Source organism: Mobula hypostoma, chromosome 14 (genome assembly GCF_963921235.1).
Source record: "Mobula hypostoma chromosome 14, sMobHyp1.1, whole genome shotgun sequence".
Lineage (NCBI taxonomy): Eukaryota > Metazoa > Chordata > Chondrichthyes > Myliobatiformes > Myliobatidae > Mobula > Mobula hypostoma.
In genome coordinates, this window is record NC_086110.1 from 261131 (window position 1) to 273636 (window position 12506).

The 12506-nt window shown below is 49.2% G+C and overlaps 1 protein-coding gene across 2 annotated transcripts in view; it reads right to left on the minus strand.

Moving 5' to 3' along the window:
• The window catches only part of slc38a8a (solute carrier family 38 member 8a), a 57406-nt gene extending 53590 nt beyond the window's left edge, over positions 1 to 3816 (minus strand). Inside the window, exon 1 of one of the 2 annotated variants that reach the window (XM_063067339.1) lies at positions 3732 to 3816. Coding sequence is in view for 1 of the 2 variants with exons in the window: in XM_063067338.1 (XP_062923408.1) it covers positions 2566 to 2757 (192 nt within the window). In the remaining variant the exon portion in view is untranslated. Of the gene's footprint in view, positions 1 to 2565; positions 2834 to 3731 lie in introns of those variants that run through there. The other variant, XM_063067338.1, reaches the window with a different exon arrangement.
• Positions 3817 to 12506: the final 8690 nt, after the last annotated feature.

Here is a 12506-nt window from a genome sequence, read left to right on the forward strand (position 1 = left end):
CATTAGCCTATCCCCCGCTCTCCAGTAATGGCCATGCATTAGCCTATCCCCGCTCTCCAGTAATGGCCGTGCATTAGCCTATCCCGGCTCTCCAGTAACGGCTGTGCATTAGCTTATCGCCCGCTCTCCAGTAACGGCCGTGCATTAGCCTATCCCCACTCTCCAGTAACGGCCATGAATTAACCTATCCCCCGCTCTCCAGTAACGGCTGTGCATTAGCCTATCCCCCGCTCTCCAGTAACGGCCGTGCATTAGCCTATCCCCGCTCTCCAGTAACGGCCATGAATTAGCCTATCCCCACTCTCCAGTAACGGCCGTGCATTAGCCTATCCCCACTCTCCAGTAACGGCCGTGCATTAGCCTATCCCCACTCTCCAGTAACGGCCGTGCATTAGCCTATCCCCACTCTCCAGTAACGGCCATGAATTAGCCTATCCCCACTCTCCAGTAACGGCCGTGCATTAGCCTATCCCCACTCTCCAGTAGCGGCCGTGCATTAGCCTATCCCCACTCTCCAGTAACGGCAGTGCATTAGCCTATCCCCCGCTCTCCAGTAACGGCCGTGCATTAGCCTATCCCCACTCTCCAGTAATGGCCGTGCAGTAGCCTATCCCCTGCTCTCTAGTGACGGCCGTGCATTAGCCTATCCCGGCTCTCCAGTAACGGCCGTGCATTAGCCTATCCCCACTCTCCAGTAACGGCCATGAATTAGCCTATCTCCGCTCCCCAGTAACGGCCGTGCATTAGCCTATCCCCACTCTCCAGTAACGGCCATGCATTAGCCTATCCCCCGCTCTCCAGTAACGGCCGTGCATTAGCCTATCCCCGCTCTCCAGTAACGGCCATGAATTAGCCTATCCCCACTCTCCAGTAACGGCCATGAATTAGCCTATCCCCTGCTCTCCAGTAACGGCCATGAATTAGCCTATCCCCTGCTCTCCAGTAACGGCCGTGCATTAGCCTATCCCCGCTCTCCAGTAATGGCCATGAATTAGCCTATCCCCCGCTCTCCAGTAATGGCCATGCATTAGCCTATTCCCGCTCTCCAGTAACGGCCATGAATTAGCCTATCCCCACTCTCCAGTAACGGCCGTGCATTAGCCTATCCCCCACTCTCCAGTAACGGCCATGCATTAGCCTATCCCCCGCTCTCCAGTAATGGCCATGCATTAGCCTATCCCCGCTCTCCAGTAATGGCCGTGCATTAGCCTATCCCCTGCTCTCCAGTAACGGCCGTGCATTAGCCTATCCCCACTCTCCAGCGACGGCCATGCATTAGCCTATCCCCACTCTCCAGTAACGGCCATGAATTAGCCTATCCCCCGCTCTCCAGTAGCGGACGTGCATTAGCCTATCCCCGCTCTCCAGTAATGGCCATGAATTAGCCTATCCCCCGCTCTCCAGTAATGGCCATGCATTAGCCTATTCCCGCTCTCCAGTAACGGCCATGAATTAGCCTATCCCCACTCTCCAGTAACGGCCGTGCATTAGCCTATCCCCCACTCTCCAGTAACGGCCATGCATTAGCCTATCCCCCGCTCTCCAGTAATGGCCATGCATTAGCCTATCCCCGCTCTCCAGTAATGGCCGTGCATTAGCCTATCCCCTGCTCTCCAGTAACGGCCGTGCATTAGCCTATCCCCACTCTCCAGTAACGGCCATGAATTAGCCTATCCCCCGCTCTCCAGTAGCGGACGTGCATTAGCCTATCCCCTGTTATCCAGTAACGGCCGTGCATTAGCCTATCCCCACTCTCCAGTAACGGACATGCATTAGCCTATCCCCACTCTCCAGCAACGGTCGTGCATTAGCTTATCCCCGCTCTCCAGCCCGACCCCTCCGCCTCGATTTGGACTGTAATGCTGCATCAGCACTACACCATCCAGACTTCAGTCCACAGCACAAAAATGCCGGGTCGTACAGGTAATTCAAAAGCTCAACTCCCAAAGGGAAGTTGAAGGCTATTGTTTGCAATGAATGTTTACCAGAAAAAGTGTGACATTAATAATGTATTTAGTTGTTTTCTTCGGTTTGTTTATTGTCGATCAGTAGTCTCTGAGCTTCATTAACACCATCGTAAACTCAGAGATGATGGCAACCCATCAATCACAGTGATAGAGTAAAATTGTCTTGCATGTTATTATCCATACACATGGAGCCATTCTGCAGTGCATAAGGAAGAACAGTAACAATGCAGAATAAAAAATAGAGACTAGGGTAAGGGAATTTCACTTTAAAAGAGTAGAGCAACTATAATGTGAGTAATGATTGGATCTGTAGGGAACAGCTTGCAACAAGACGCTCTGCTCCAGTACCATTTTTCATTGACCCCCGCCCACCCCCGCCAGCTACTCTATTTGGAGAGCGGACAGCCGGAAGTTTTGTCCAGTGTCTGATCCACATTGTAATTCTCAACAACAGCTGGATGGGTACACGAGAAGCTTTGCAAAAGAAAGTGCTCCAGCAACTTGCAATAACATCCTCAACTGAGAATTTTCTCCGAGAGAAACCAAAGAAACAGTTTGGTGGATGCCGACAGAATATATAATGTGGAATGAGACTTACCACTTCCAGAGTAAGGGCAGTGTGTAACCCCCCAGCTCTGCTGAAGGCCCAGGGGAAGTTGAGGAGCCCAGCACCCAAGGCTGATTTTAATAGGATGAACACTGCTCCGGAAGAGGACAGGTGCAGACTCTGTCTGTCCAGACCGTCTGCCTTGCTCAACAGGTTGATGCTCTCTCTGGCCAGCTCCCCCATTTGTCCTGATTAACTCTATATTGCAGAATTCCTGGACATTCGTCAGGATGGCCATGAAACTTTGGGCTGCCTAGCTCTTGATGACCTCCTCTGTTAAAAAGCTCTTTATTCTATGAATGGGTGGGGCCCTTGCCAATTGACCCCTACACACATTGTTTCTCACCACCCACAGCTTGCCACAGGAGGTGCAGTGATCTGTGTTAAGTCCCGTAATGTCAGCAGGCCCCAGACTGGGGATCTCACATTCACCTGAAGAATTTCAAAAGCATCTTATATCCCTGTGAAAATTTTCTCAGATCCTTAGCTGAAAATGTAATCGGATTTAAGGGGCATAATTACTTATTATTACTGATACCCAGTTCCGTCAGTTTAAATTTACTACTGTGGACGTGAAGTGATGGTGTGATAATCATTGCCAGCTTTCTCTCTGAGGTTGCATTGTGCAATTAATTCTGCAGTGAGAAAAACTGCTGGATTAAAGATTCAGGCACTGATCTGTGAAATTCCAACCTTTGGGAACTTGGGTTGATGGGATTTCATTGATCAGTCTTACTGTTCATTAGGACATCTCTCTGAAGCATTCAGACTTGGACTTCTGCCAACCCCAGTCCAGAGCATGTAGCTCTTCGACTAGAATCTGCAGAAGGCTGACAGCCTCCAACTACTTGGCAATCAACTGAAGTATTGTGTTCATTGAAGAAATCTTTCACTTTTCCCCATGAATTATGTATCTTAGTCACACTGGATTCAAATCGATTGTGGTTAAAATGGTCTTCTTTCCAATGGGCTGTTACTTTTATAATAGAGAAATGATGGCGAACACAGTATCTTCACGTCTTGTGGAACCTGCTCACTAACTTATTGTGATTAATGATTCCGAGGTTCAAAGTACATTTAAGATTCAAAACATTCAAGGTCCAAGATTCAAAGACTCAAAGTACATTCATTATCAAAGTATGTTTGAAGTAAACAACCTGTGATTCGAACTCTCACAGACATCCATGAAACAAAGGAAAAACCTGGAGCCCTTTCGAAGAGAAACCTCAATCCCCTTTATATCTGTAAAAAACACAAACAAGTTGTACCAACAGCAAAAAAGAGAAAAAAAGTGTGAAAACACAGAATATAGAACACAAAATCAGAAGAGTCCAGGCATATTCAGTTCAATCTAGCATCACTACGCACAGGCCGCGCCAATCAAAATAGCAAAAGAAGACACCAGAAAGCAAAACACATTGTACAGTGAACTGCAGAGTGCGATCCACAACGTGCACGATTACACCTTGCCCAGGACACATCACTCCAGCAGCATCGAGCGAGAGAGAGAGAGGGAGGGAGGGAGGAAGACAGAGAGAGGGAGGGAGTGTGAGAGAAGGGTAAGAGAGAGAGAGAGAGGGAGGGAGAGAGGGGTGAGAGAGAGAGTGAGGGAGGGAGAGAAGAAAGATCATTCTCTGGGAGTAGCAAGAGGGAGAGAGACTGAGAGAGACAGAGAAGGAGAGAGAGGCAGGGAAGGAGGAAGAGAGGGTGGAGAGAGAGAGGGAGATAGAGAGAGGGAGGGAGTGAGGGAGAGAAAGAGAGAGAGAGGGACGGTGGCAGGACGGAGGGAAGGAGAGAGAGAGGGAGGGAGGGATGGTGAGAGAGGGAGAGAGAAAGAGGGATAGAGAGAGAGAGGGAGGGAGTAAGGAAGGGAGAGAGAGAAGGAGGGAGAGAAGAGAGGAGGTGAGAAGAGGGAGGTAGTATGAGAGAGGGGGTAAGAGAGAGAGAGGAGGGAGGAAGAGAGGGAGGACCATTCTCTGGGAGTAGCAAGAGGGAGAGAGAGAGAGGCATGGAAGGAGGGAGAGAGGGAGGGAGGGAGAGAGAGGGGGGAGAGCGAGAGAGACAGAGATGGAGAGAGCATTAGAATGGGAGGACTATCCTCCGTGAGTAGTGAGAGTGGGGAGAGAGAGGGAGGGAGGGAGAGGGAGAGCTGGGAGAGAGAGAAAGTGAGGGAAGGGGAGAGAGGGGGTAAGAGAGATAGGGGAGTGAGGGAGGGAGACAGAAAATGAGAGAGATGGAGGGAAAGAGGGAGAGTGGGAGGGAGAGAGAGGAAGTGAGAGAGGGATGGAGAGAGGGAGAGAGTGTGAGAAGGAGGGAGAGAGGGAGAGAGCGAGGGGAAGGAGAGAGGGTCAAGGGAGGGAGGGAGGGAGGGAGAGAGGAGGGAGGAAGAGAGAGATGGAGAGAAAGAGAGGGAGTGAAGGAGAGAGGAGGGAGGAAGAGGGAGAGGGAGAGAGAGTGAGGGAGGGAGTGATAGAAGGAGAAGGAGAGAGAGGGAAGGGTGGGAGGGAGAGGAGAGAGAGAGAGGGGAGAAGGAAGGAGAGAGTGAGAGGGAGGGAGAGAGAAGGAGGGATGGAGGGAGAGAGAGCAAGGGAGAGAGAGGGGGTGAGGGAGAAGGGGAGAAAGAGAGAGGGAGGAAGAGAGGAAGGAAGAGAGGAAAGAAGAGAGGGAGGGAAGGGGGGGTCAGAGAGAGGGAAAGAGGAAGGGTGAGGGAGGAAGAGAGTGAGGGAGGGAGAGAGAGAGAGCATTCGACTGAGAGAACCATTCTCTGTGAGTAGGAAGAGGCTGAGAGAGGGAAGGAGAGAGAGAGGGAGTGAGGGAGAAGGGGAATGAAAGAGAGAGATGGAGGCAGGGAGTGAGAGAGTGAGGGTTAGTGAATTGGAGTAAGAGAGGGGAGGGCGGGAGGGAGAGACAGTGGGAGAGGGAGCGAGAGAGAGAGGGAAAGAGGGAGAGGGGATGAGAGACAGGTAGGGAAAGGTAGGGAGGAGTGAGGGACAGAGAGAGAGGGAGGGAAGGAGGGTGAGAGGGAGGGAGAGAGAAGTAGAGAGAGAGCTGGGAGAGAGAGGGGATGAGAGAGAGGGAGAGATAGAGAGAGAGGGAGAGAGAAATAGCTTGAGTGAAGGAGGGGGAGGGAGAGAGAGGGGAGAGAAGGAGGGAGAGAGGGAGGGAGGGAAGGGGAGAGAGAGGGGGTAAGAGAGAGAGATTGGGGAGGGAGGGAGACAGAGAGTGAAAGAGTGGGAGGGAAGGAGGGAGGGAAAGGGGGGAGAGAGAGGGGGAGGGAGGGAGAGAGAGATAGGTAGAGAGGGAGGGGGAAAGGGTGGTGGTAAGAGAGAGAGCGAGGGAGGGAGAGATAATGGAAGAGAAAGGGAGGCGGAGGGAGGGAAAGAGAGAGGGAGAGGGAGAAAGAGGGAGGGAGAGAGGGGGAGTGAAGGAGGGAGGGAGGGAGAGAGAGTGGGTAAGTTAGAGAGAGAGGGTGAAGGGAAGGAGGGAGGGAAAGAAAGAGGGAGGGAGGGAGGGAGGGAGAAAGAGAGGGAGAGTGAGAGAGAGACAGAGTGAAAGGGATCAATGGAGAGAGGGAGGGAGGGAGAGAGAGGGGGGGGAGAAAGAGAGGGAGATAGAGAGATTGTCAAACATAGATTTCCTGAGGCAACATTGAGTGAGTCTGCTGGATGGTGCTGAACACCCGCTTATTTTTGTTCATGCCTTGATGATCTCAATTTTCCTCTCTGCTTTAGTGGCGGATTGTCTAGAAATGGAGTCAATCATAGGCTCGTACCTTGTCTCCAGGATTTTTGTTCTCAAGGCTGTGTGATTTGATTGAAAACTCACTGAACAGCCTTGGAGACAGCAAAGCGGTAGATTGCTCAATCAGTCTGAAAACACACCACTGTCTCAACTTGCAGTATCACTGATTCAAACAATAATCTACTTTTTGGTTCCCCTTACTGAAGAGCGTGACTCACACTTGCCCATGTTAAACCCCAGCTGTTGTGCTTTCACTTGGTCTATTTTTATCCTGTTGCAGAACCGCAATATCCTGATCGCAACAGAAACTTCTGCCTATTTTCATATCTCTAACAAACTGGGGAAACTTTACGGTTTGTTTCCCCACCTTCAATTAAATAGAGTAAATGGTGAACACTTGCAGACAACGAATCAATCCCCCTGGCCTCCTGCTTGCCCCCCAGCCCGGAAAGCAAACTCATTGCTTTTAGTGTGTAGCAAGCTTTCAGTCTTTCTGAACTAATCCCTCTGAATGTCATGGATTTGCAGTCTCTCTCCATTTAGAAAGTAATCTGTCTTTTAATTCCCGTCAATCTACCATGTCATGGGCTTGCATTTTGCCTATCTGCACTGGGCTTTCTCTGTAACTGGAACATTATATTCTGTGTTCCAGCACTGTTTTACTTTTGTACTACCTTAGTGTACATCTGTACGAAATGGATCTGTGTGAGGGCAGGTAAACTAATTTTGTCTCTGTATCTCAGTCTTTGTGACCATTATAAATTAATTATTAATTACCTCACTCACACTTGCCCACATTAAACTCTGTTTTCAATGGTTGTGTTCAATCACAAACTCCCAGGCAAATGAGGCATGCGAAACAGGTGCAGTGGGGAAGAGCTGGCAGAGCAGGTGCCATCCACAGGGAGGTGGCAGATTGTACGTCGTGGGGAGCGGGCAAAGTTGGATGCAGTGGTCTCTATGTAGAATGGCTGCCGGGCTGACAGTCCTCGGTGCCACCCACAGGGGTAGTATGTAGCAGGACAGGTGTGAGAGCCATCAGGATGTGAGGTCAAGAGGCCACATGAGTGGCTGGGAAATCAGTGCTGCCCCCCACTCTGAGGGCGAGGGAAATGAAGAGAAGCAGGAGAGGGGCAAATGAAGCATGGGAGGGCACTGCTGAGGAACTGGAACGTGATAGCCCTGCTGAAGACATCTGCTATCATCTTACTGGTGATTGGAAGTAGGGTTTTTGCTAATTAAGCGACACAATGGGTAAACAGTTCCAGTGCCGGGGACCCAGGTTCAGTCCTCATCTCCAGCGTTGTCTGTGTGGAATTGGCATCTCCTCCTGAAATTGTGTATGCTTCTGACTGGGTGCTCTGGTTTCCTCCTACAGCACAAAGACACGCAGATAGGTGGGTTACTCGGCCGCTGTAAAGTTTGTGAGTGGTACATTCTGATGGAAATATGGAGAGGACAGACGGTGGTATTGATGGTGTTGATGGTCAGCATGGAGTCAGAGGACTGAATCAACTCTTCCTGTGCTGTGTCTGCCTATGACTCTCATTAACCGGGTTGGTCATGATTACCGTGTCACTGAGGTTCTCCACTACACCTGGATTTTCCCAGATGTGGGAGATGAGCTGGTGCATTTGGGCCCGAAGTTACTGACAACCAAGTTTTGGAAATTCAGCATGGATACCCAATGCACATGGAGCCGTGTAGATTTTATTTGATGGTCTGTATTTTCACCTTCTCAGTCAGGGCTGATGTGAATATACCAGACACCTGGATGCTCACACTGAGCATCCTGTCTTAGCTGAGATGGGCTCTGAGTGTCCCTCCCAGTACAACTGCCTGCTTCTCTGTCCTCCACATTCATAAGACCATAAGTTATAGGAGCAGAAGTAGGCCATTTGGCCCATCAAGATTGCTCCACCATTCAATCATGGGCTGATCTAATTCTTCCAGTCATCCCCACTCCCCTGCCTTCACCCCATATCCTTTGATGCCCTGGCTAATCAAGAACCTATCTATCTCTGCCTTTCAATACATCCAATGACTTGGCCTCCACAGCCCTTTGTGGCAACAAATTCCATGGATTTACAACCCTCTGACTACAGTAATTTCTCTGCATCTCAGTTCTAAATGGATGTCCTTCAATTCTGAAGTCATGCCCTCTTGTCCTAGAATCCCCTACCATGGGAAATAACTTTGCCATATCTAATCTGTTCAGGCTTTTAACATTTGAAATGTTTCTATGACATCTCCCCTCAATCTCCTAAACTCCAGGGAATACAGCCCAAGAGCTGTTAGACGTTCCTCACATGGTAACCCTCTCATTCTTGGAATCATTCTTGTGAATCTTCCCTGTGGAAGGTCCTGTTTCAATAATGTATGACTCTAAGTCTGTTTCAGATCCTGGTGTGGATTCTCTCAGGACGTGAGTGACCTTCACAGTGCAACAGCTCTAAGAGAGATGCAGAGGTCAGCACCAGCCATTGTGCATGGCCTCTGGTCACCTTGCTAAAGCCTGGTTAATTATTATTATATTTATCTGGTTGTGCAATGGCTCGATAAGGCAACTGCTCTGTAAGAAAATGCAGAGAGCTGTGTGCACTGCTCAGAACATCATGGGAACCAAGCTCCCCTCTACGGCCTCTGTCTATACTGTACTTCTCACTGCCTCGGTATAAAACAGTCAATATGATCAAAGACCCCACCCACCCTGGATGTTCCCCTTGCCTCGTCCACCATGCAGAAGATACCAGAGCTTGGAAGCATGTGCCACCAGCCTCAAGGACAGTTTCTCCCCCGCTGCTAAAAGAGTATTAGATAGTTCCCTACTGTAGTAATTGTGCATTGACTTCACAATCTGCACTTATTGTCTACCTGAACATCACTTTTTCTGTAGCTGTTAAACAACATTCTGCATTATTATTGTTCTACCCTGATCTCCCTCAATGTACTAAGTAATGTTTTGATCTTCACGTTGACCTAAGTTGATAGCAGTGGATGTCAATATGTTGTTGAACAAAGGGCCGGGGCCTCTCCCTGGGCTGTAAGTGGCATTGATAACAATGGATGTCTATGCGTTGTTGAACAACAGAGATCAGCCTAATTGAATGGAGTCCACTGCAAAGAAACTTATCACAGGGCCCTCTCACTGCTATTCTCTAGACAGAGGTTGATAAAATCACTGCGGGTATTGATGGGATGGGTAGGCACAGCCTTTTCTCCAGGGCCAGGGAGTGCAAAAACAAACTTCTCACTGTATCGTGGTACATGTACAAAATAAACCAGCACCTGCCCAAATGCCTTTAGCTGTTGTCATTGAATCTGTTTTCACCATCTCCTCTGGCAACATGTTCGACAAAACCACCCCTCCACCCTCTGTGTGGAAACCATCACCCTCATATCTCCTTCACATTTCTTCCTTCTCTCTTTAAACATAGTCAGCCTCCTAAGTCCCCATGAGAATATAGGCAGCCTATCCAATCTATCCTGTTAAGTCCAGCCCTCCATGGCAAACCTCATTTGCACTGCCTTTCTTATTGCCGCATATTTCCTGTAGTGTGGCGACCAGAACTATACACAAAGCTCTAACAGCCATCTACAAATGTTTTGTACAATTTCCAAACTCTTACACTAAATGTGTCAGCCTAAGAAGGCCAGCACAGCAAATGCTATCTTCACTATCATTAATACTTGTGCACAAAGGTCACTCTGGAAGACCTTACCCAAGTTTCACTCGTGGTTGAGGAGCCTTGCTCTCCTGACGTCATTGGCACATTCAGGGAACATGTCAACATTGAGCCCAAAATGAGCAGAGATTGAGTGATTCAGAGGGACAGCGAGTGGGACTTCAGCCTATGGTATTTGTGTGTCAGGAGTCAGTCGCTCGAGTTAGCCTGCCTGAATTTCAAAGCTTAAGCCCCTGGATTTAACATTTAGTCCCCTCTCCTATCACAAGCATGTCAACCACGAGGTGATTTTCTAGTTTCCCACAGCAGGGTTCTCTTTCCATGTTAACCCTTTCAGTGCCTGATTCAGAAGGGAACTGAGCTCCTCAGTCAGGCTGCAGCTAACTTTAGCTAATTCCATGCCTGCATTAAATTCCATCTGCAATTTTCAGCCCATTTTTCCATCTGCTTCCAATCTCACTGCAAGCTTTGATAGTCTTCCTTGCTGTCCGCTCTGCTGCCAGTCGTGGACAACCCCTCACATTGTCAGTCACTGAATCTGTGACCAATTTCTGTAACTAGCTGCCCAGATATTTGTCCACATGCATCTTCCAGGATTCTGCACTATTCAGCTGATGACCGTGCTATGGAGCGCAGCCACCTGCCCTCTGCTTCGTGCTGACCATGCCGAAGGTGACATTGCCTTGATTTGCCTTGGAAACGCAGAACACAATTCCATATCACAGAATATGGAAACGGAGTCTGTACCCTGCATTAGTCTCCCACCTACACTGATCGTGCTTTATTCTTCCCACGTTCACAGACTCTACCCCACTAGGGGCAATTTACAGCAGACAATTAGCCTAGTAACCCCCACACTTTTTTGGACATGGAATGAGACTGAAGCACCCAGGGGAAACCCAACTAGCCACTGGGATAATATACAAACTCCACACAGAGAGCACCTCAGTACAGGACTGAACCCTGATTTCCAGAGTTGGTTGGCAGAAGCTCTAGTCACTGTGTCACTGTGCCAATCATTGCATTTTGGTGAAGTTGTTTCTTAAAGCTGCTTAAACTTTGTTGTAAGACCCACCATAAAGGCTGATTTATACTTGTGCGTCAAATGGACGCCGTAGCCTACGCAAGTGGCCTACGTGCGTTGTAAGCATTTATACTTGTGCATTGGTGTGTCTGCATTGCTCTGTAATTAGGGCAGGTCGCTCATGTGCACACCTGCCTGCGCAAGGCTTCGTGGTCATGGTAGTTTTTCTCCGGGTAGACAAGTTTAAAGCGAGCATCTTTTTTCGTAAAAGCGAAATGTGTTCTCCATAATATCAGAGGTCTGTAAATCTTTATGGAAAGCATTGCAGCCAGAGTTCCTTCCCTGCTCTTCAGTCGTCCAATGGGAAGCTATTGCAGCCGAGTGGACCAATCACAGTTGTTAGGTCTGTGTTGCCGCCACACGTAGTTACACTTTGTGAGAGGTGTGCGTCAGGCTACGGTGTAGGGACCCGTGTAGGCTCTGCGTAGGGTTCGCTGCTATGCTGTACCTACAGCGTCGAGTTGACACAGAAGTATAAATCAGCCTTGAAGAGGAGAGGTTGAATAGACCTGTACTTCTTTCCCTCTGGAGCTTACAATGCTGAGGGCGTAACCTTATAGAGGTGTATAAAATTATAAGGAGTGTGGTTAAGGTGAACAGATGCAGTCTGTTTTCCCAGGGAAGGGGAGCCTAAAACTAGAGGCCATAGGATTAAGGTGACTTAAAGGGGTCATGAGAGGTAACTTCTTTGCATATAGGGTGGTGGGTATGTGGAACAAATTGTAAGAGGTAATGGTCGAAATGGGTACAGTTGTAACATTGAAAACACATTTAGATTGGAATACAGACAGAAGAGGTTTAGAAGGACATGGGTTAAATGCAGCAAAATGGAAGCGATTTGTTCAGCATGGCCAAGATGAGACAAGGACATCCGGTGCTCCCGGTGCGGCCTCCTCTACATCGGTGAAACCCGATGCAGATTGGGGGACCGCTTCGTCGAGCACCTCCACTCCGTCCGCCACAACAGACAGGATCTCCCGGTAGCCACCCACTTCCACTCTGCTTCATATTCCCATTTAAATATGTCCATACATGGCCTCCTCTACTGCCATGATGAGGCTAAACTCAGGTTGGAGGAGCAACACCTCATATACCGTCTAGGTAGTCTCCAGCCCCTTGGTATGAACATTGAATTCTCCAACTTCCGGTAATTGCCTCCCCCTCCTTCCCCTATCCCTATGTCACTCTGCCCCCTCCCCCAGCTGCCTACCACCTCCCTCATGGTTCCACCTCCTTCTACTATCCATTGTGTTTTCCCCTATTCCTTCTTCACCTTTCCTGCCTATTACCTCCCTGCTTCCCCTCCCTCACCCCTTTATCTTTCCCCTTACTGGTTTTTCACCTGGAACCAACCAGGCTTCTCCTTCCCACCCTCCCCCCACCTTCTTTATAGGGCCTCTGCCCCTTCCCTCTTCAGTCCT